This window comes from Barbus barbus (genome assembly GCF_936440315.1).
Source record: "Barbus barbus genome assembly, chromosome: 33".
Taxonomy (NCBI): domain Eukaryota; kingdom Metazoa; phylum Chordata; class Actinopteri; order Cypriniformes; family Cyprinidae; genus Barbus; species Barbus barbus.
In genome coordinates, this window is record NC_136761.1 from 4,284,896 (window position 1) to 4,310,152 (window position 25,257).

The 25,257-nt window shown below is 39.9% G+C and overlaps 1 protein-coding gene across 2 annotated transcripts in view; it reads left to right on the plus strand.

Annotated features, from left to right (window-relative positions):
- Nucleotides 1-25,257, plus strand: part of LOC306853039 (E3 ubiquitin-protein ligase NEURL1B-like) — a 53,559-nt gene that overhangs the window by 25,010 nt on the left and 3,292 nt on the right. The window contains exons 1-3 of one of the 2 annotated variants that reach the window (XM_079390202.1): nucleotides 12,594-13,733; nucleotides 20,992-21,558; nucleotides 23,220-23,945. In XM_079390202.1, coding sequence (XP_079246328.1) covers nucleotides 13,703-13,733; nucleotides 20,992-21,558; nucleotides 23,220-23,945 — 1,324 coding nt within the window. In that variant the 5' untranslated portion in view covers nucleotides 12,594-13,702. Of the gene's footprint in view, nucleotides 1-12,593; nucleotides 13,734-20,991; nucleotides 21,559-23,219; nucleotides 23,946-25,257 lie in introns of those variants that run through there. The other variant, XM_079390201.1, reaches the window with a different exon arrangement.

A 25,257-nucleotide genomic window follows, 5' to 3' on the forward strand; every position in this document is an offset into this window, starting at 1 on the left:
CAGACAGTCCTTGCAAAGGAATTGCCCCACTTTATAGAAACAGCCTTTGTGCAAGCCAGCATTGTAGGCTACTCTTCCAGGTTCAGGAAATAGTTCTGGAACAGTGTTGTAAACAGTGTTGTAAATACAACTTAACCACTGATTTCTAGTTGTGTCCTCTTTTGGAAGCCCAAACAACAGCGAGAATACTACAGCGAGAATAAAAATCGCACCCTCTTTCTTTGCGTATACATTTGGTCAGTGTTATGCAAATCTTCCCACACCGTGACATAGACATGTGGGGGCATGTTTGAATGAGCCGTTTTAGGTGGGCGTGGTCGAGTCTTAACTTTTATAAAGAATATCTCTTTGGTTTTGAGACTTTAGTCTTTGCAACTTCAGGGATTTTATCAATACACAAACAGCTTGTGACACTCGAAAGAGAAAGGAAAACTTGAAATTGCATCATATGACCCCTTTAAGACCAAAAACATGAAACAAAACATGATCATAACATGAACTTGACAAAATTTCTAACCGGCATGCACTACTTCAAGTCAGCTGCCGATCAGTCTGCTCAGTGCCACATGAAGTCGAACACACCTATTGACAAAACAGAATTGGGTCAATGACGTGACGCTACTTTTTTTGTGTCCATATGCTTTAATTAAATTTAAAAGGGTTAAAATTTCAAAATAAAGATGCAACCAAGTCGAAAATTGGACCAAGTCAAAACTTTCTGGTTTAAATTCATTTTGAGAGAATATTTGGGGAATTATTGCAAAAATGTCAATGTGCTGTAACCGTAAAAACCTTGTACCAAAAAATGTATCTTGTTTAAAAAAGGTTAAATTCTCAGTTAAAACACCAGATCAGCTAGTTTGGCATAACCGTACATTAGTACTATTTAATATTATTCATTACAGCGAGATGGTCTTTCTGCTGGACCTTAGGCCTGTCGCACCTCCTACGGTGCCTGTGGTGGACTGTGCATGGCAGGGGCGTCCTCTTCCCTGAGGCAGGCCTAAACCTGACCGCATTCCGCATAGTTTTGCTGCAGGGTCTTCAGCTGGGGACCACCGCTCATTGACGTTTCGTCCCTTAACCTAGAACGTCTACTGGTGGCGGGGTCCCTGACACACCCTGCAGCAAAACCTAATTAGGTGTTACTCCCCATGCCTTGTCTCGTCGTTTCAGCCAGAGCCAGTGGCTTGCTTTCTCCGCTTCCTAAGAGAGCTCTTTGGTGGATCTGCTCAGTGTGGCTCCCCATAGTCCCAGGTCCTTGAGCAGGCATGATGTTCATCTGCCCACAAAGCCTCTGGCTCCCACCTCCACCGAGTACAGCCTCAAACTCCATCCACTTTCTCTGCACTCCGCGACCATGTCTGCATACTTCGCCTTCTTTCTCTCGTAGGCAGCTTCCAGTCCCTCCTCCCATGGCACTGTCAGCTCGATCAGTATCACTGACTTCACTCTGAGCTCCTCCTGCTCAATCCTGGTGACCTCTGCAACAACAAGGTCCTTCCTCTCCTTCCTGCTTGCCTTGGCCCATAGGATGGGTGGCTCGCTCCATCCGAGGCCTGTCCGCCCTGTCTGGACCATGCCCACGATTTGTTGATGTTGCAGTCTTCCCATCACCTTCTGCACCTCCTCCTTAGCCCTCCATTTCCTTCCAGTCTCAACTCTGGCATTTGCATCAGCCACTGCCCTGTCGGAGTCCCTTAATTCCATCACCAGCCTTGCCTTCTCCTGCCTGTAGCCCAAGGTGATGGATTTCAAGGGTAGCTGGTGTGAGTTCCATCCATACAGACCAGCAGCCGAGAAGCACTGTTGATCTTGTTCCTTCGGAGTGGGTTCTTCAGGTTCCTGGCCCTTTGGCTCGACTCCGTTCTTAGGGGTGCTACTGAGTTCACTTTTTGGGGTTCATCAGCATCCCTTTCTTCCTCCTCCTTCCTTTCCTCTTGCTCTGCTTCTGCAACATTGGGCCCGGTGGCACTGTGGTTGTAAACCCGTCCTTGGATCCCATTTGTCTGACCTGCCCATACTGGGGCAGTGCAAGGTTGCATCAAGCTATCACCACCACACTTCTTTCCCATGTGGATGTGAAGTCTTCTCAAAGTTGTTGTTTTTCCCCAGTCACACCCACACTCCTTTGGGATCTTCTCTCGATATCCTTGCGTCCTTTACCGTATGGTCCGTCCTTGTTGGCCCTTCTTTCATCCCGCCTCTCGGAGGGCCTTTGGGTTGTTTTCTTTGTTTCTTCTTCGTAGTAAGCTTTGGGTGTCTTCCTCCTGGAAAACTTGAGGATAGGGTTACTAGCCCGCCTCTCTCGGTGCAATAGTAAATAAATTAAATGGAGCACCATTGTTCTGAATATTATATAATTAATTAATTAATTTGGGGAATTAGGGGAGTCGACAAATTCCTTGAGTGTCAAGGTGGTGGAACCACCATTCAAGGATCCCTTTTTGTTAATAGTTTGCAAGAAGATCATGTGACAGGAAATTATATCACAGAGAAGGACCTCTGGTGATACTAACTGCTGCATGCAAAGGTTAGTAACTCTCTTTAAAATGTGAAATAATTTGACATATTTAAAGTATGGACAGGTATTGTTAGGTATACATGTCAAATGGTATGACCTAAGAAATACATTGATAATTCATCATTATTATGAAAATGAGTATTAACTTTAAAAATTACATTTGAAATATTCCCACCAAGGCCATGTACTTACATTGGTGTCCCTGATAATGCATGTCAAATTTGATTTTAAAATTGAAATGTCAAGTGGTGTAACTGGTTACTCATTTGACTCCTATTACAAGCCTTTCTGTTATTGGCCAATTTAGTCAAATATCACTAGTTTATGATGCTGATTAAAGATGTAATATAAACTAACCTACTATTTGAAAATATTTTCAAGTGTTAAATGTTATATTTTTTTGAGAAAATAGTATCTACAATCTACAACTTTACTATTAAAACTCTGTAAGTCTAGGATAAAATAATTATGTTGCACAACATTTGTGTTTATGAAAAGTTTGGGCTAGCTTTAATGCATATTTCTATTCCATTCACTTAACAATTTAAAGGGACAGTTCACCCAAGAACGAAACTTACCACCTGATTTACTCACCTTCAAGCCATCCAAGGTGCATATGACTTTCTAAAACAAACTTACTAAATGACTTACTAAAAAAAGTCCTGGCTCTTCCAAACATTATAATGGCAGTGAATGTGTGATATTTAATAGTCCAATAGAAGTCCAATAAACTGCATTTATCCATCATAAAAAGTGCTCCAGATGGCTCTGGGAGTTAATAAAGGCCTCATGAAGTGAATCAATGTGCTTTTGTAAGCAAAATATATTAATAAAAAATTGTCATTTCTAGCTTCTGCTAACTACCGTACACATGTTCACGAGAGTGGCATTCCAGTGGATGACATAGGTGTAGCATAAGCTCTGGTGAGAAGTGGCGAACATGGAATCGTAGAGGAGAGAGCAAAACAAAGCACTGGTCACGAATTAGAAGTACAAAATGAGGATTTGTAAAGAAAAATGTAGAAGGATTTCAATATAAGCCAAGAGGAGATTGGTTTTCCTTTGCTGTAAACAAAACTTGGTTCTCGTATGATAAGCATATTCTGACCAGTGCTTATGCTATGTCCTTCATCATCCTTTGGAATGTCACTCTCGTGAACGCAAGTATGATAGATAGCAGAAGCTATTACGGTTTATAAAGTTTTAAATATGCATTGATTCAGGAGGCCTTTATTAACACCCTGGAGCTGTCTGGAGCACTTTTTTTTATGATGGATGGATGCAGTTTATTGGACTATTGAATATCACGCATTCAATTTTAATGTCACTCCTACTATTGGATACATCTATACTGATGCTGTCTAACTCAGTTATTGGCTGTACTGCATAACTGTAGCTTTCAGCCAAGAGGAGATGTCGTCAGGTGGCGTCCAACTTTCACAGGGTGTTTCGACCCTGGACCACAACACCCTCCAGTTGGCGGGTCGGCAGTGGTGGCCAGTCACTGCCCACCTCCTCCTGGCCCCCAGCTCAACTCCTCCCTCCTACTCCAGAGCCAGCAAGACGCTCTCTCTGCTGCCTCACCCAACCTACGAACAGCTGCCTTCCTCTCCCTTCCTGCTATACCCAGAGCTGTGAGTGACTTCCACACAGACTGCGCCGGGAAACCCCTACACCCAACCTCAACCGGAAATAGCCAGGTCTGCCACCCTTTGGCCCTGCACTGCTCAACAAGGTCCTGATACTTGGTGGCTTTACGCTCATAGGCCTGCTCGCACCCGTCTTCCCACGGGACCGTCAGTTCAATCAAGATTATCTTCCTTGCCTCCTCGGACCATAAAACCACGTCCGGCCTCAGCGATGTTTGCACAACCTGGGGGAAGACTAGCTTCCTTCCCAGGTCCACCCTCATCTCCCAGGATTGTGCTGCTTGCAAGAGGCTCTTTTTTATCTTCTTGGGGGCTGGTGGTTTCTCCCCTTCTCTAATGAACTGAATGGATGTCGCCGGCCTTGTACTGGTCTGGCGCTTTTTCTGCCTCTCCCGCTCCAAGATGTCAGCCAGTGCACTGAGGACCTTGTCATGGCGCCACCTGTATCTTCCTTGGCTAAGAGCTGTTTTGCACCCTGCCAGTATGTGCGCCATTGTTCCCCTCCCTCCGCATAGCCTACACAATGGGTCCTCCCTCATTCCCCATCTGTGGAGGTTTGTTGGTGATGGAAGGGTGTCGTACACTGAACGGAGCAGGAAAGAGATACGAAAGGGCTCCAGTCTCCAGATCTCAGGCCACGTGATCTTCCGCTTCGGCAGGTCCCACTTTGTCCAGGCACCTTGTGCTCCAAGTTCGACGGCCCTAGATCTGCGCCTTTCTTCCTCCAGGTGTCGGACCTCGGCTTGAATCATGTCCCTCCTCTGCCTTGGGTCTGCTTTTCCCCACTGCTGGAAGTGAGTGGAACCGAGTCCTTGCCTCCCTATGCATGGGTTCCCGATGATGTCCTTCAGCTTCAATGCGCTTTCAGCTTGCGCCACTGATGTGCCAGCCACCCATTTGCGTCCTGATCTCGTAGTGACACCTGCTCTTCTGACTTTTTCATCCCTGGAGTCTTGGTACATCATCACAACCCGGCACTTTGCCACCTTAAACTCTTCCACCACTGATGATAGGGGTAGTTGTACCTGACCAGACCTGGTGTATAACCCTACTGATGTGAAGCTTGGTGGGATTCCGAGCCACTTGCGGAGATGTTTGTTCACTCGCCTCTCGACTCCTTCCACTGCTGTCATAGGTACTTCATAAATTGTCAGTAGCCACATGAGTCGTGGTAGCAGACCGTGTTGGAAAAGCCAGGCCTTGAACTTTCCTGGCAGTCCTGACCCCTCGATCTTACTCAGCCATGCATCTGCCTGTTTCTCTGTCCTGGAAACATTGCATCTGTCGGTCAGGGATGCGTCGTACCATTTCCCTAGGCACTTAATTGGGTTTTCCTCAATTGATGGTATCATCTCCCCCTGTACTCGCAACTGGAACTTGCTGGTCACTTTCCCACTTCTGATCACCATACTTCTTGATTTCCTTGGTTTGAACTTCATCCGAGCCCATGTTGCCACGTCCTCAAGAGCCTTCAGGATCCATCTTGCTTGCACATGGGTTGAAGTTGTTATGGTAAGGTCATCCATAAAGCCTCTTATTGGAGGTTGGCGAGTGCCAGACTCCATTGATGGCCCTCTGGATTCCTTTCCTGCAGCTGTTATGAGCAGGTTCATTCCCATGACAAACAGGATGGGGGAGATGGTGCAGCCTGTCACGATTCCCTTTTCAAGGTCCTGCCACTGAGTTGTAAAGTGGGCAGTTTTGAACCGTAGTTTGAATCCTCCGAAGTAGCTGGTAATTATACCCCTGGTGTGGCAGGGGATATGGTAGTGTTCCATAGCCGTGTTGATGAGGCCATGCGGGATTGAACCGTATGCGTTAGCCAAGTCGAGCCAGACAACCGTTAGGTTTCCTTTGCTCTCCTTGGCCTCCCGGATCAGCTGGTTGAGGATGCCCGTATGTTCCAAGCACCCGGAGAAACCTGGAATGCCGCCCTTCTGGACTGATGTGTCGACATATTTATTCTTCACCATGTAGGTAGTCATCCTTTTTGCCAGGACAGAAAAGAATACCTTGCATTCGACACTTAGGAGAGAAATGGTTCGGAACTGACTTATGTCGGAGGAGTCCATTTCCTTGGGTACAAAACACCCCTCTGCTCTTTTCCAGGATGCTGGAATGATACCTTTTGTCCATATCCTTCGCAACAGTTTCCATAACCTGCGGAGGAGCATCGGGCATCTCTTGTATACTTTATAAGGTATACCGCTTAGACCTGGGGCAGATGCTGAACGGGCTTTCTGCACAATGTCCTGGACTTCTCTCCAAGTTGGTTCACTGGTATCAAGCTCTTCCTCAGGAGTTTCAGCAGTTCTGCTGATCTTTGGGTGTGCACCACAGGCTTGGTTCCTGAGGGCGTCACTGTGGCTCTCCTTAAGGAACTCCTCTACAACTTCCTTAGGGCTGGTCAATCTTCCAGACCTTGCTTCCCCCAGCAGGGTTTTGGTAAACCTGTATGGGTCCTTAATGAACTGAGCCCGCTTGACCTCCTTCTCCTTCCTCAGTTTCAGAGTCCTTTCTGCCCTTCTCAGTCTGCAAAGTTGCCCTCGAAGTCCACTGGTTAGCTCTTTTATGCCCTTCCTTTCTTCAGCACTTGCTGTTCTGAACTGCTTGTTGAGGGTCTTGATCTCCCTCCTCAATTGCAAGATCTCTCTTGCCCTCCTGTTTGGCTGCTTTACCTGAGTTCCGCTGCTACCCTTTCTCTCTTCAGTGCCAAAGCGCTCTCTGGCCATGGTGATGATGATTGTTGTCATACTGTCGATTTTCTTCTCGGCTGTTCCTGCTAATGTGGCTCCAAGAACTCTGTCTAGGTCCCCATCTAGTTGGTTCCATGCAATGTTGTTGTTTGCTTGGGGCCATTTCACTTTCTCTGCCATAGGTTGGGTGCCTGAGGTAGTGTTAGGAGAGTCCCTCCTGTGGCTTTGGGATGGAGCAGGTGCTGAGAGGTCTCCTGTGCTGTGGGGTGATTCCTGACTGGAGTCCTCCTGCGTCTCACTTAGTGTCTCCACTATGCGCTGCAACTGCTTCTTCCCTTTTCCACATTGGGTCTTGGATTGATGTATTTTAAGTCCCCTTGCGTTCTTGCAAAGCTTCCCGCAGTGGCATTTTACTTCTAACAATTGTATTCATTTGAAAGAAGAAAGTCAAATACATAAATGATTTAATAATGTAGCAGAAGGAAGTGGGTGAGTACATTTGAACATTCTGTGATAAAGATGTTAACCAAAGATTACAATTTACATTTGTAAAATACAATTAATTAAATTTCTGACATTTTATAATCAATATGATATACAGTCTCACAGAAGTGAGTACACCCCTAAGTGAAAATGCCCAAATTGGGCCCAATTAGCCATTTTCTCTCCCCGGTGTCATGTGACTCGTTAGTGTTACAAGGTCTTAGGTGTGAATGAGGACCAGGTGTGTTAAATTTGGTGTTATCACTCTCACTCTCTCAACATGGCACCTCATGACAAAGAACTCTCTGAGGATCTGAAAAAAAGAATTGTTGCTCTACATAAAGATGGCGTAGGCTATAAGAAGATTGTCAAGACCCTGAAACTGAGCTGCCGAGTGGCCGAGACCATACAGCGGTTTAACAGGACAGGTTCCACTCAGAACAGGCCTCGCCATGGTCGACCAAAGAAGTTGAGTGCACGTGCTCAGCGTCATATCCAGAGGTTGTGTTTGGGAAATAGACGTATGAGTGCTGCCAGCATTGCTGCAGAGGTTGAAGGGATGGGGGGGTCAGCCTGTCAGTGCTCAGACCATACGCCGCACACTGCATCAAATGGGTCTGCATGGTTGTCGTCCCAGAAGGAAGCCTGCAAACAATTTGCTGAAGACAAGCAGACTAAGGACATGGATTACTGGAACCATGTCCTGTGGTCTGATGAGACCAAGATAAACTTATTTGGTTCAGATGGTGTCAAGCGTGTGGCGGCAACCAGGTGAGGAGTACAAAGACAAGTGTGTCTTGCCTACAGTCAAGCGTGGTGGTAGGAGTGTCATGGTCTGGGTCTGCATGAGTGCTGTCGGCACCGGGGAGCTACAGTTCATTGAGGGAACCATGAATGCCAACATGTACTGTGACTTACTGAAGCAGAGACTGGGCAGCAGGGCAGTATTCCAACATGATAACGACCCCAAACACACCTCCAAGATGACCACTGCCTTGCTAAAGAAGCTGAGGGTAAAGGTGATGGACTGGCCAAGCATCTCTAAGATCCTCCAGACCTAAACCCTATTGAGCATCTGTGGGGCATCCTCAAACAGAAGGTGGAGGAGCACAAGGTCTCTAACATGCACCAGCTCCGTGATGTCATCATGGAGGAGTGGAAGAGGACTCCAGTGGCAACCTGTGAAGCTCTGGTGAACTCCATGCCCAAGAGGGTTAAGGCAGTGCTGGAAAATAATGGTGGCCACGTAATTATACAAAATATTGACACTTTGGGCCCAATTTGGACATTTTCACTTAGGGGTGTACTCACTTTTGTGGCCAACGGTTTAGACATTAATGGCTGTGTGTTGAGTTATTTTGAGGGGACAGCAAATTTACACTGTTATACAAGCTGTACACTCACTACTTTACATTGTAGCAAAGTGTCATTTCTTCAGTGTTGTTACATGAAAAGATATAATAAAATATTTACAAAAATGTGAGGGGTGTACTCACTTCTTTGAGATACTATAAGAGCCCCTTTTTCCCCAATAGATGCCACAATACAATACGAAATTACAATATGAAAATCAAAATTACAATACGAGACATGAGTTCACTGTTCATCACTATGATAATTTTGTGTTGCCAGATTATTTTTTTTTAGCACTGAAAAAAAAAAAAAAACACTTCAGCTGAACTTGACAGTCATGCTTGATTTTCAGTGTCAATTTCTTCAACAAACAATGGCCTTTGGCTGTAGAAGCAACATGGTCAGGTCATGTCAACTGGCGTAACCAGTATTTTTCATGAAAATATAATTATATACAGGGAAATTAATGTGGAATAAAATGGAATCATCTAGTTTAGTAAAATAATATTATTTAAAAAAATTTTTTACATAATTTGTCAAAGATTATTTCGAAAAGAATTTGTGTTTTCAGCATATGTCCTGCCAAATATTGCAAACACGCATTAAAATTTACATTTGGAGATAACTCTAATAAAATCTAGTTTCGTGTGATAATTTAAAATGAAGTATATATTTCTATGAAAAAGCTTACATGCATAAAATATTTAATATTTCTCATTTTTGGCGGTTACACCATTTGACATTTTCATGTACATTCAGTCTTAACTTTTGTGAAAAATGGTACATATGTCATTTTTAGCTACATAAAATTAACAAAACGCACTGTGTACATTTTAAAATACCTGATGCATGCTTTTAAAATAAGTTTTTAATAGGTTTTTGAATTTCTCATCTTGCTAACCCCTTTTTGTCACTGAAGATAAGACAATGAACCAATGAACATGGCAAGATCACATGAAGGAAATGAGTAATCTAATGACAGGAACTTTAAAATAAAACAGATAAAACCTAAAACAGACATATCCCCTCAAAGGGCAGCTCCAAACACCCAAATAAAACAACACGTCCTAAAGAACAAAACTGTCCAGGAGAGTGCTGGAGTGGAGGAGGACAAGGGGGAGGGATGGAGGGTCAGGCCTGTGAAGTGGAAGCAGGCCTGGATCATGGCATGGTGGTGGATCTGGACCTTGGAGCAGTGGAAAAGACCATGGACTGTGGGGCAGAGATGGGCTTGGACTATGAAGCAGTGGATGAGACCATGGAGGATCTGGTGGCCATGGTGGGGCCAGCAGAATGATCAAAACTCTGGCATTTCAGTGATGACTCTTCTGAACACTTCTCACTGAACGCTTCATCCATAAACTCAACGGAGTTGTGTGCGATTGGTTATAATGTGCAACGCTGTAAAATGCATGAAAAGCAATATGATGCAACATGAGCAGCTCTAAATTTAATGCTGCAATCAACAATTTTTATTTCATTTTCATTTTATTTGTGACAGCCGTAATGGATTTAGTTTAACTGTGCAGGGGCATTTTGTCCCAAGCTTCCGTTGAATTATGACCTATTGTAAGGCCTTCCCCAGCCTTACACAAGACGATGGTGTATCAAACCAAACAGTTTATTCCAAAGAGATAGTAGTACTTTGAAAGGCACCGAACCCACAACTGCTTCCCGGGCGCCGAAGCATAAATGTCTGCCCACTGCTCCGGGTGTGTGTTCACGGTGTGTGTGTGTTCACTGATGTATGTGTGTTCACTGCTGTGTGTGTGTGCACGTTGGATGGGTTAAATGCAGAGCATGAATTCCGAGTATGGGTCACCATACTTGGCACTATGTCACTTCACTTAGCTGATATGTTTTTTTGTTTTGTTTTACCTGATGACTATGTTTGTTTTTAAAGATTTGTAGACATTTTATTGAGGCATTTGTATAATTAAAAGGGACAATAGTAGTTAATAGTCTCTAATTGGCCTGTTTAGCTCAGCCATCCATAGAACAAACAAAACAAGTTCTGATTGATAAAAGACCACATACAGACACAGACACTTAATATTTAATAGTATTAGAACAGATGATTAGTTGATTGCATTTGATAGATTATACTTTCAATAAAACATTTGCTATAAGTTTGTAAAAGCACAAATTTTATGCATTTTGATCTTGTTTTTGACAAACAAATCAGACAGGAGAGTAGATTAACTTCTGTGGAATTAAACTTTAAAAATGTTGTATTGACATCTTTCCATGGTTGAAATAAAATATGTTCTGATGTTCATTCATGTTTAAGTCAAGTCACCTTTATTTATATAGCGCTTTTAACAATACAGATTGTGTCAATAATAGTATCTGTGAATTCAAATTGACGATAATCGCTAGAAATCAAGTGTCCCCAACTGAGCAAGCCAGAGGCTAATTTATTTTGTGCTTTAAGTAAATCTGAAAAGACGATTGGTTTATGAGCTGCTTGAATTGTGGAAATACAGCTATCTATCACACTATCAATGCCTAAACATAGCACCTAAATAATTTGAGGTAGTCAACTGGTACAAGTTGTAGCTCTCAGAAAATTCACAAGTTGTAATTACAAGTTCTACAAGGTCATGAACACTTTTTACAAGTTTGTATCTCGTAATATCAGTAATTACAATAGATAATACTAGGGTAATCACATGACAAAAACAAACAATGACAAAACGAAACTACTAAACAAGATAACTTTTTTTAGGGAAAAAAAAAACAGTTATGGTAATGACAATCAAAATTGTGAATAATAAGAATTAAAAAATCGGGTAGGCAACACAATGAAAGAAATGTTAAATATCCTGACAATAATCTTAATTTATTATTTTTAATCTTAATCTTCCTACTAGTTGTCATTTATATATTTATATATTTATATATTATGTAATTTCACATGATATAGTATTTGTTATATATTTGCAACAGGAGCTGATGGCATGCGTCCCATTGCAAGATATCATTCTATCCCAAACAAAGAGCTTTTATGCTTTTATTCATGTGATGTTTGTTTACAGTGCAAGTCTCCGCCTCAAACATTCTTCCAGTGTTAACCGCCTTTCCTTCTAGAACCATTACAAATGCTTCAGAAGAATTTCATTGTGCATTGACCCTGCCTTAGTTTATATATACTGTGCATAACAGGAGGGTCACCATTTCTATCTGGTACAGAGGAATAAATTGATATAAATATATTAAAATGCACTTTACCAACAATCCGCTAGAGTTATATTACTATATAATGGCTTTAATATGAAAGTATATCGCAAGAATTATTTGTTATATGGGTATATCTAAAACCATTATTTTTCTTGAAAATTGCTAGCATTTAATGCATTAATAATCCCACTGAAGGTCTTTGACGTCCACAAATGCACTTTTTTTTGTCCTAAATGGACTATGTCATAAAATTCTTAACCTATCAACCATAGGTAGAACTTTCTGGGTATCTTGAAATTAGTTTTATATGCATGGATATGGAATGATCATGGGCCTTGTTACTGTCTGAATGGTCACTCTAGGTGACATACTGTGCATAATATGAACATAACCTCTCTTGAGAAGATCTGGGGCAGATTTAATAGCCGTTGGCCTGCGGCCGGCAATCATGGGCTAGGTCTGTTTGGACAAGGCTCCTCAGAGACAGCTACAGCTCACAAGACAGGAAGCAGCTTGCTTGGATCCCAGCGGTCAAGGTTGTGAGGAGATAGGATGGGGGTTGGGGTAGAGAGGGGATTTCCTCGTAAGGGGTTTGTGTCATTTTCAAAAATACCCACAACTATGCTGCCGTCATGAAACATTTAGGTACTAATCTGTTTTTCATATTTTTTATGTCTTTTAAGTGTTTTACTATGTGCTGGCCTGTTTGCTATTGTATATTGAAAAATACAAAGTTTATATTACATTGGAATATCCATTTGAAAAAGGGAATGATACAAAATAAATTTCATTTAGAGCGAGGTAATTTATATAAAATAAGATGTATTTCAAAAATAACTGATATCTAGTAATATTTAATTTTTAACCTTCTTAAGGCTTATACAGCTAATATAATATTAATGAAATTAGCTTGACCCACAAATACAGATATTTAATTCAAATTAGCTGAGTTAGATACACCACACTTTAAAAAAGTACCATGACACTATGCTACTATGATTTTTGGACATGTCCAATCAAAGGTAGTACCATGTTCGCTGACTTTCCTTGGAGTATAATGTAAATTTCCTGAAATATAATAAACATATCAGTACCAAGATATGTAACATTATTTTGTTGCGTTGTGTTGAGTCTAGACTTAATAAGAGGAACGCGTTGTGAGCCATGAGCGTTGCGTTTTAAGACAGCTTATGAAGTTAAAAATAATTCCTATTTAAAAAAAAGACTCGCGTGACTAGCTGTTCTTGAACCCAAAAACTCGTCGTGTGTGAATGTTCTCTACAAGCTGGAAGAACCGGCGTCGCGTCGTTCACACAGGACGCATCTGTGATATGTACACATGCGCCGTTGAGTTGCGTTTGCTGTTTTATCAGGGTTTTGCACCACCAGCGTTGCGTTTTAAGACGCGTGTCTAGTTAAAAATAGTTTAGCTTTTAAAACGCTTCTTGAGCTCCCCTCGTTAACTGTTACATTTTGTCGCGAGCTTTACGAATCGACGTACGCGCTACAGTGCATCCAGTTTTGTTGATTATAACGACAGCGTTGTAGTTGGTCGCGTCGCGTCCAGTGTAGATGGCTTGTAGGATGATCAGGCGTGGGGAGGGTTTGGCTGGCCAATGCGCCAATAGACGCCGATGGCTTGAAAAGCCGCTTCTGTGTGCATGATAGTATGAAGACGCTGCGAGTCTCAGACGCGTAGAGATTTCACACAGCTGCGATTACGAAAATATTCCGTATATCTGATAATAAATGGACAGACCAGGAGCAGAAGCATTCGCGATCCACTTGTCACCAAGGGAGAGCAATTATTGGAAATAATGGGGAATACAACACCCAAACCACTAATAGGTAGGAGCTGGCTTGGTTGGCCGTTGGTTGATATGTCTTGTGACAGAAATCAGAAGCATTTTTGTATGCTTTAATGTGGATAGAGGTGTGTAATGTCTTGATTTCTTGTGCAAATAGCCTATAACACATGTATAGCTACTAGCTTCTGAACTATATTGGGATGACAGTACGCCCTGCGTAGGAGTGAGAAGATGACGGGTGATGTTCAAGTTATTCAAAGACCCTGCAAATGTGTCATTGCTTAAAGCTGTCTAATTCATTAAGCAACATCACCCTTTATGTTTTACATTTCTTTCTTTTTTTGTGGATGTTGCATGGCGTTTCATACAAAATTGTGAATATTTGGAAAGGTGGTGAATGTTGTTCACCTTTTTGTTATAGATATTTTTTATTTGTCTGTATTTAAACGTTAAACAAAGATGATTATGTTATCTAGTAACAGATGGATGATTATTATTCTGTATTAAAGAGCCTTGTTAAAGAGACCACAAGAGTTACTGTACAGTTGTGCAGAAGATGAGAATTCCCCATCCATTAGAAAAGCTCTGTTTCTTTCAGCTGAATTCTAATATGTTCTACACTCTCCTCCATCACCTACATTGAATTTACACACAGTGTGCCTCAGGCATGCCTTATGGACACAGTTTCTATTTAAAGCCTAGATTTTTCCTACTAGATCAGTATAAGTTCAAATAATTGCATTTAATGGCATATAAAGTGAGCTTTATCTGTCTCTGGTTAAAGTATATGGTCAGTCAAAAGTCTGAGGGCATATTGGCAATTTGGAAGATATTTTTTATCTTGGAAATAAACTCTAAAGTCTGAGAGTTTTGACCTTTTTAAAACGAAGGGGTTTTTTTAGGTAAATTGAATAAAGAAATATTTCAGATTATAGTTCAATAATCAAATAAGAAAATTAGTGACATTGATCATGTGAAGTGATTTGTTAGACTGTAAGATGTTCTTGGTCCATTAAAGCACAAGATGGTCATTGTCAAACCAAATGTTAAGACATTCCAACATTCGTGTTAATTTTTCACTCATCTTGTTGTGCAAATTTATAATTAAAATGTTGTATCAGTAAATGAATAAAAAATAATTTTCATGAACGGTCTCAGAATTTTGGACCCTGCTGTAGGAAGTTTTGACACTGACCTGACCATAAATAGGTTTAATGAGATATGTAATTGGCCGATTCTACACTATCTGTAAAGTTAATCACATGGCCAGCACATAAAAGCTCACAGTGTGCATGTATATCAAAAGGTTAGGAATGACTCACAATTTGTTTCAGTGGCACTGCTGGAGTTCTGCTGCTCATTGACCCCAAAAGGATATTCTTTGTTTCCATTTTCACAAATAAAGCTCTATCTGGTATCCATTATTTCTCATTGTGTGCTCAGTCCCCACCCTCTTGTAAGTTCTGCTTAGAGCAGTTGCTTTAACTCTGGAACGCTGAAGAACTTTTGCACCCCCACACCACAATGAACTGTATGTTGACTGTAAAATGGGTTCATCTGTTGATGAATGATTTACTTCGTCAAACGTGAACTTGTGTCTTAAATATGATTGAATGGCTTGGCATGCCGTACAAAGCTGATTTCCAATTTAACTCTGAAACGCAGCATGATTGGGTGTGTGGAACACAATGTTGGATCAGGTCACAGTAGAACATTTTTAGAACAGTTTGGAAACACATGAATGTATTCAGCTTGGTGTTTTCATCACTTTTTTAATTTTGGCAATTTTGCAATATTAGATGCTGTTGCCTGACTGGCTGAATCATACTGGTATTTGTGAACATATATTAGAAAATGGAAGACAGGAAATTTGAGATTTAACCTTCCGACATTTTACCCAGCATGGATTAATTATTTGTATGTTTATCACAAATAAGATTTATGAGATGGTGCAGTTGTAATCGACCTAATGTAAAGTTGTTCAATTTGGCTTGAAAATAGTACAAGCTATGTATGTATCTATACACACACAAAAATTAGCCCATATGCAGTTCTGTCATACTAATTTGTAGCAAGATATGGCTAATGTAGACAATTCAGTTTTTTAATTTTTTTGAAACTTCATTCTTAACATTTATCACAGTATTCTTATATGAATTTTGCATGATGCTAATTTGTTTTGCAACGCAGACCAAAAGTCAAGCGATATGGGTTTTAAAATAAATGTTTAGGTCGGAGCCAATAGTCTTGTGGCAAGCGCTGTGACACATTCGGATCCTCTTCCCCTCTTATCTATCCATCTAGAGATAGTTAAGGTCAATGAATCAGCCATATATATATGAATGATTCATTGACCTGACGTATCTCTTTGGCTGCATTGAAAAACAGCAACATAAAATCCAGGCTCAATGGAAAAATGTGTCTCCACCTACATTTTTTTAACCTGTACATGCAATTTACAGCAGTTTCCAGCTAAAATGACACTAGCCATTAGGTGCTAGTAGTGACTTTGTCTGTGCCAAAAAATGTAAGAATATATGTTTTCAGTGGATTTTTAAAAAGTTTGCTTTGCCTGAGAAAACATGAAAGACATGAGGCGAGTAGTTCTCAGACAGTTTTTCTTAAGCATCACATGCTAGCAAACCAATGAGAACACAGAACAATAATGACGATTCACAGAGTGTAGGCACCAAAGCCGCTGTAGATTCACTCACTCCAACCCCTAAATAACTGGTACAGATTTGCAGAAAATTACAGTTGTTTGGGAAAAAGAATTTAAGGACAGTTACATATGTATTCCCAACATTTACTTATGCAAGCTTTATGTTGCGCCTCAGATGACAAGGTAATGTTAATATTTTGCAAGTCAGTGTAGCCACATGGCTTGGGTAATGCACGCCCCTAATATGTACAAATTAGTGCTGTCAAACCATTACAATTTTTAATATAATTTTAATTTAATATATGATGTTGATGAATCAAATTCATTGCAAACTAATCACGAAGATGCCCCTCTTAAGAAAAATGTGGATTAACTTTCAAATTGCAACATATATTTATATAAAAGATTAATGTGCACAATGAAAATGATGAATTAGCCAAAGTGTATCTACAGGAAATAAATAGAAACATTTGCTAATATTGTTTAAACACAAAATGTAAAATAATATAAAGTAACATTTATATATTTTTAAAGGGGCATTCATGTAAATACTAAAATAAATAAACTTTTATTTTAAAAGAATTTAGATGATTTTGTTGAATAATTGAATAACCAATGACAAAGCAGAAAGATTCATCTGAAAGGTAAAATTATTCTATGACTTGTATACAAGCATAAGAATATTTACAGATTTAATTGTCCATATTTCCATTGAATTTATGTCATAATATCAGCACTATGAGTTCAAATGTAAGGATTTCACTAAGTTGGGTTTTAATGAAAGCAAAGATGTCTGAAATAATTAATGAAATGTTAAATAAACCCACAAATTACAATTAGTATTAAATTTAGAAATAATAACACTAATAACAACATTCCACTTGGGGCCTTCTCTGTCAATTTATTTTTCCATCACAAATCTAAAAACATTGTGTCCAAATTTCTCTCATTAACAAATTATTTCAGTACAGCAGGGGGGAAAAAACTAACCTTTTTTTTTTTTTTTTTTTATAAACAGTGGTTTACTGAACAAGTTCCTCTTTCTTTAAATAAATTCAGTTATAGTTAATTTTCTTAGTGATAAATATCTACCTCAGCTTTTGCTTAAAACTATAGGGAGCCCTTTTATATTATAAGGTTACAATTAGGCCTAACAACTTAAACCAAACTTAAATTTAATTACAATTTAAATTTTTAAATAGATGATCAACACTCAACTTAAAAAAATTCATTATATGCAAACATGTAAATTGCACATAATGGCATGTTTCATAACAGATTAATTTGAACATGCATTAAATAATTAAGAATAACAGGTTTAGTAAAATATAATATTATTATATGGTGAAATATTTAGCAAAATGCTCCTCTCTAGACTTAATTTCTCTAGTGAACTAACGAGAAGTACAGAGGAAGGAATGATGGCGTTCACTCACGCTCCACTCTGCACGCGTCTGCGTCGCGTCACGGCTCAGACACGGGAACCGGAGTCAATGCTTGTGTTGGGTTTATACCAGCACGTTTCTGAACCGTCTCAGAAGCGGCTCTCCAAGGCGTTTATACAGCGACCTGTCATGACACATCAAAGGCTGTCAAAACGCCATACACATGTCATTGATCACTATTTTCCAGAGACAAAAAATTTATTCACTTAACCTCAAAATGGTTTTGACTAAAATGTTGATATTCAGATGAAATTACAAAATTAAAAATTGCGTAGTTTACTCGTAGATTTTAATCGGTTTTAAAATCTAGGTTTTAGATAACACAATATTAATTCATTAATTGAACTGTTGTATAAAATCAACATCACAATATCACATCGCGCAGTCATGTTGTCAGATTCACATTCATCTATTTTGGATAAAACTGAATATGCTTTTAGCGCCACTCACAGATATTTCACTTTGAAAGTGTTATGAAATGTGCCAGAAGAAAAACAATACAATTTTGAGGAAATGTAGGTAGAAGCATGTTTTTCCACTGAATGAGGAATAAGGATTGGCAATGTGGGATTTATTCATTTGGGGTTTTATTTATGCAATTCAAATCATTATGAAGGTGTTTCACTCCTTTTTTCATTTAAAAATAATCTGTCTTCAAATCTTTTGTCATTTCCACTGTATGGCAGAAGGCCTGTGATAAACTGTTTGATTGTAACATTTATAGCATAGACAGCTATAGACTCTCGTGTGTGTGTGTGCGCTAGGAGATAGGAGTTAAGGGACTGGACAGTGGCATTGTCATTAGCCACAGCTCTGATTGGATAGTGTAGGCCTATATTTGGAAGTCACGAAAACCATGCTCTGCTTCACAAGTGGCGTTTATGGCTCTCATCTCTCCTAAGCCTATACGCAAATCAGTGGAGAGCTCTTTTAATCACAGCCTGTGAGAAGGTGACTTGTATTTTATGACTCTGCCTTAGATCTGTTGATGATAAACACTTCAAACCTGCCATTTTAGCTCATCCATAAACTGCAGTTTAATGCAGCTTATCGCTATGGAATATAAGGTGGAAGGGGAGACTAAATGGAAAGTACTTATATACTTCTATAATTTTATGTGTATTCTGTCACACTCACAACATTTCGTCATTTCTGTCAAGAAACATGAAGCATGTAATGTCTTTTTTTTGCAACATATCTGTTCAATGCAGTGCTTATATTTTACTGAAAGACAATGAAAATCATAATAATGACAGTGTGCTGCGTACATCCTCAATTTTCATGAAGAATTCCAATAACTGACACACCCTCACAAAATACAACAACAGATGCTACAAATGTTTCACTGGTTTGTTTTATGGCAGTATTATGTTTTAAATGCATTTAGATATAATGCTTAAATTGGTAAATGTGGCATGGAACATTTCACTGTTTGTACATAGATTAGAGCTAATCGGTGCTTAAACAGTATAGTTCAGGCACAGTTAAAAGCAAAGTACCGTGAATCAAATTATATCAAAATATATATTTGGACCACAAAACCAGTCAGGGTATATTTGTAGCAATAGCCAAAAATACATTGTATGGGTCAAAATGATCGATTTTTCTTTTATGCCAAAAATCATTAGGATATTAAGTAAAGATCATGTTCCATGAAGATAATTTGTAAATTTCCTACCATAAATAGCGGCAGGGTGGGGGAAAACGTCCCCCTTAAGGATTATGCAGTTTTTTTTTTCTGTGAAACAAAAATTCAATGTGTTCAGAAAAGTTATTATTGTTTTAGTGACAATGACATAAATTATAAACCAAGTATGAAAAATGTCCAGAGTTTTCATGTAATTTAGATTTTTTACAAAAAATAAATTTGTGCCAAGGGGGCGTTTTACCCCACCTATGGTCCACCTATTAGATCATTTACTAGGAAATATGTTTTCTCTTTGGTACATTACCAGTTTAAGCTTCATGGTGAAAGCTTCTACATCACTCTTGTCAACGTAGTCCATAGTTACAATAAAAACTTATCTTGACATTATCTTGTGGTTATTTTGGGAAAAACAGGGGGGCGTTTTACCCCACTCTACCCTATATCAAAACTCAATTTTTGATTAGTAGTATGCATTGCTAAGAACTTCATTTGGACATCTTCAAAGGCAATTTTCTCAATATTAAATTTTTTTGCACCCCCAGCTTCCAGATTTTCGAATCTCAGCCAAATATGCATAAAGGAAATATAAAGGATATGCATAATTGTCATGTCACTGTGCAAAAAAATCTTTATGCTTCTAAAATGATCTTCATTTTCTTTATGTAAAAATAACTTCCTGATCTTATTTTAGTCTGAAATATAAGCTAACCCACACATTTCTGTGAAAGATTCATCAAATAATAATAATAATAATTTGTTACATTTTTATATAGCGCTTTTCTAGGCACTCAAAGCACTTTACATACAAGGGGGGAATCTCCTCAACCACCACCAGTGTGCAGAATCCACCTGGTGTCAAATGTCATTATTAGGCACAGATTTAACTTGGATTAAGTATTTGAGTTTGCACTTGTAAAGTGCTATGTAAGACACATCCAGTTTGATTTAAAAGTATGTGCGGTGAATTATGGGAGTACGTTCAACACTGTCATCATCATACTCCTTAGTGCTGCTGTTTGTATGCCATTGTTTCCTGGAACAGTGCCCTTGAGAGATGCCTATAGTGAAAACCAGTGCACTTATACATTTCACTACATAGACTAAACAACAATAGAATGAAGGTTATACAATGGGATTCAAGATTTTATACCACTAGTACAAATGTTCTTATTTATTATTACATTGTCTTTTCAAACTATCATTTCAGTAATTTGAGAGTAAAAGTATAATTTAAAAAAAGGAATTAGAATTTTGAAGTTTCTAAGTGATTTTTCAGAAGCCTACAACTGTTTATTCCCGGGTAAAAAAAAAAATCTTGCATTTTCAGTATAGTCTTTTAAAGTATTTATTTAATAGGAATATGTGCATTTGGTAGATTTATAGAATGCTAATATTTTTTTGAATGATAACAGTATTTTTATGTCATTATAGGTGTCTAATAAGAAATAAATTTATACATAAATTATATTTACCATTTGTGTGTATTACATGTATGTTGTGGCTTTTTACGTTTCTAATGTGTCTAATGCTTTCATCCAAACAGACAGCAGCCTGCAGCATCGCCCAGTGGCCAGTCGGCAGTACTGCACTGTGTCCAACAGTGGAGTGGAGCGTCGCACCTCCGCCCCTCCAATCAGTATTGAGTCTCCTCGTTTTCACCCCCACGCCAAAGGCAAAAATATCCGATTGGATGCACAACTGCGCCGGGCCACCCGGAAGAATAGTTTCTGCAATGGCATCACCTTCAGCCAGCGTCCTGTGCGTTTGTATGAGAAGGTGCGGTTGCGCCTCTCAGGTGTCCACACAGGCTGGAGTGGAGCTCTACGTTTTGGTTTCACCAGCTTAGACCCCAGCGAGCTTGCCTTGGCTGACATCCCCAAATATGCTTGCCCCGACCTGGTGACTCGGCCAGGATATTGGGCCAAAGCCCTGCCTGAGAGGCTGGCCATGCGGGAAAATGTTGTGGCCCTCTGGGCTGACCGACACGGCCGGGTCTTCTACAGCATCAATGATGGCGAGCCCATCCTCTTCCACTGTGGTCTAAGTGTTGGCTGCCCGCTCTGGGCAATCATAGACATCTATGGAATCACACAAGAAGTTACATTACTGGGTAGGTGTTCAGATAATCTAACTCACTTCTGAAAATTCAGTCTTTCTTTAATAATGTTGCTGGAAACATCAGCTGGTATGGGAGAATTCTAGCTATCAGTGGGTTTGTTACCACAGCAATGATTCTCTACGTAGTACCAAAAAGTAAAAAAATGTCTAAAATTGACACTGACACGCATATTAACATGAACTACATAGGCCCAACAAACTCCTAAATTATTAAAGAGATTAAAGAACCAAATGCATAAAAAAAGAAAACTATAAAAGTGAAGATTAGATTTGCCCCAAATAACACTGCGTCCATCAGCAGCCCTATTCAAGCGTTCGTATGAAATCACTGCTGCGGGAAGGCCCCACAGATTTGCGGTATGCCACTGGTTTTCATAAACTTTTTTGCAGCTCTAAGTAGGTCAGAGAAGGGTCATCTGGGACATGTCACTCTGGCTGTGACACTTAAAGCTCTACTTCAACTGAAGCTAAATGTAGATTTCTTCCCTGATAGTTATAGACGGCCATGTCTAATAATAAAATATACTATATACTAATTATTTTATTCTCATACTACTAAAGTAAAATAAGGAAATATGTGGGGGGAAAGCATTATGAATATTTTATTATTATTTATGCCATTGTATATAAGTTTATGAACAGTTTATGAAAGCACCGGGTGCAAATGTCATTTAATTAACTCTTTTTACACAGAACAATAGTTACCATCTAGCCACGACTATTACAAGCACATCTGTGGTAAAGTGTTGTTCAGTGTAAACCCTGGGTTTAGAACTAGCATCAGATATATAGTTAGATAACTGCCATATCAATAGCTCATTATAACATGATTAGATTGCAGCCCTACAGCTTTGCTGGAACTACTTCTAGGAGGCCGCACAGGCGCACAGAAGGAATGTCTCAACTGAGGTGCTGTAATTCACTTCCCACCCGGTCTGACAGCTCTGAAATGTGCCAGTCAGATGAGTCTCAACAGCCTCAGAATTAGAGGACTAAATACAAACCACATGTTCAGTATACTGGACATCAGTGTATGTTCTTAGTTACAAAAAATGTCTATGCGCTGGGAGTACCCTTTATGCATAAATACTAATGAGATCACAGATTTTATAATTAAACACTAACACTAAACATCCTAAATCTGAGAATGGGAGTCAGTAAACTGAACCTGCTTCTTGTTCTATCTTTCTTTCGCGCTCCATTTCTCCATTGCTGAAGGACTTTTGTAAACTTTTGTTGTCATTTCTAGTGAGAAATTAGTATTGTAGTAATTACATATTGGCATTAGGCTTCGTTTTTTTTGTAGATCATTCAGCCTTTGTGCTGCTTCTGAATTCTGATCAGGACACTAGCTTAGCGCCTTACGCATAATATGTTCCCTCTAAAAGTAAAGGTGGTCTTTTGTCCTACTGGGAGCTATTCATTCATCATTCATTCATCACACCAAGGTCAATATATGAAGGGTAAATTATTTTGCTGTAGGCAAAAACAAACACGGCAGCTTCACAAACAAATTAAGAGTTCATTACAGCTCCTGTTAGGGGGCAAATTGCAGATCCAGAGTTCGAGAAGTGCAAAAAGGCATTGTAATTAGAGCAGAAGAAATGTGGTTATTATTTATAACAACTCACTGGTCTTCCTTTCCTCTCACAGAGAGCACATTTGCTGAGAGCGTGGGCACGAGCTGTCTGAGTAGCGCTCGACTCAGTGCCTATCTTCCCCAGAGCAACCATGACTCGGCCAACTACAGCAACAACCAGCTAGAGAGCAACCAGGCTGCTGCAGCAAAATTTGCCACGCTACAGCTCAGCAACTACAACCAGCTCATCCCTTGCTGCTCCACTTCCTCTACACCCTCTTCATCCACCTCCTTCAATGTACAAAGGGCCACCCGCGGGCTCCCCACACCCCTTGACGCTGACCTGCATTTTCACCCAGTGCGAGGCCCTGATGTGGTTCTCTCGAATGATCGCACGGTTGCATGTACGCACTTCCTGGACAGCAGCAGGACATTGATGTTCAGCGACAGGCCCGTCCGGGTGGGCGAGACGCTGTACATGGAGGTGGGCCATCTGGGCTTGCCCTACTTTGGGGCTCTTCTCTTTGGTATGACCTCCTGTGATCCAGGCACCCTCAATGCTGGAGAGCTGCCAGCTGACCCAGAGGTGCTTCTGGACCGTAAGGAGTATTGGGTGGTCTACAGGGGTTTTCCTGTACCAGTGGCGGGCGATGTGCTCAGCTTTACCTTTCTGGCCAATGGGGAGGTGCATCATGGGGTCAACGGAGGGGCACGCGGTCGTCTCCTGTGTGTCGACTCCTCTCAGGTTCTGTGGGCCTTCTTCACACTGCATGGAGCTGTGAACCGACTCAGAATATTAGGTAAGTTTTAATAAAAAGTGATGATAAACATGAGTGAATTGAACTAATTGTTATTGGATGATATGTATAGATGTTCTTTACACTACCAGTTAAAAAGTTTGGAAACATCCATTCATTTTTTTAACTTAAAGTCATCAAAATTACGAATGAACACATGGAAGTATGAAAATTATGTAGTAACCTAAATCATTCAAACCGTCTACTTACTTTTACTTTACTTTTGTCATTTAGCAGACGCTTTTGTCCAAAGCGACTTACAAATAAGAAAAAGTAACTAAAACTAAAAAGTTACAACTCTATAAATACTATCTACCCACATATTTAAGAAAATAAAGAAATTAAATAAAATTAACACATGCATATAACAACAACATTTCAATAATAAACATATCAATGAAAAAATTAAATAAAAAGCTACTACTATCCCTTGCCGGTGTCCCTGCCCGGTGGAGTCGCACGGTAGAGTCGATGGTCTTTACACTCTTTGGTCTTCACACTAAGAGGGCTTCACACGACGACTGCCGCGACCGCTGCCGCGGTATAATAACCTTTATTATACCAATCTAACAAATGATCATTTCAATTCAGCTGGACCCACTTTCCTGTTTATCAACTACAAATGGCCAAGCAAGTGCACACACTGACAAGATACACGATACAGTACGAGACCAAACGCGATTTCAGCAACTCTCATCCTAGTAAACAAAATAAGCGTTTCCTAGCAACGGCAAATGCGCTAAACACTGAGACAAGTAAATACACTTACGAGCTGATTTTAAACTTCCGCTGATAGACTGCTTCTCTTAAAGACCACTTCCATTACACTGCCTTCTGCTGGCGCTTGAACCCACTTTCCTGTTTATCAACTACAAATGGCCAAGCAAGTGCACACACTGACAAGATACACGATACAGTACGAGACCAAACGCGATTTCAGCAACTCTCATCCTAGTAAACAAAAAAAAAAAAAAAAAAAAAAAAAAAAAAAAGATTTCAGTCTAGATTTCAGCTTTACCCACACTGTTCATTCTCTCAAGCAACCATTTTCTCTCATAAAGTTCATGAAATCCTGAGAAACAAATTCAGTGTCCAAAACCTTTGACTGGTGCTATATATCTGATCATATAAAATTACTGTTTGGAAGGTCATTTACATATTACATTTAGTTGAATTTTTTCCTATCTTTAGTACAACTGTAGAATGACCTTGTTAGCGGCAGTGAGTTCAATTTAATATATGCTTCTTTATCCATTCTGTTTCTCTCCCAGAGTTCCTTGTCCCATAACTAATACATTCAAACAGATCCCACAGT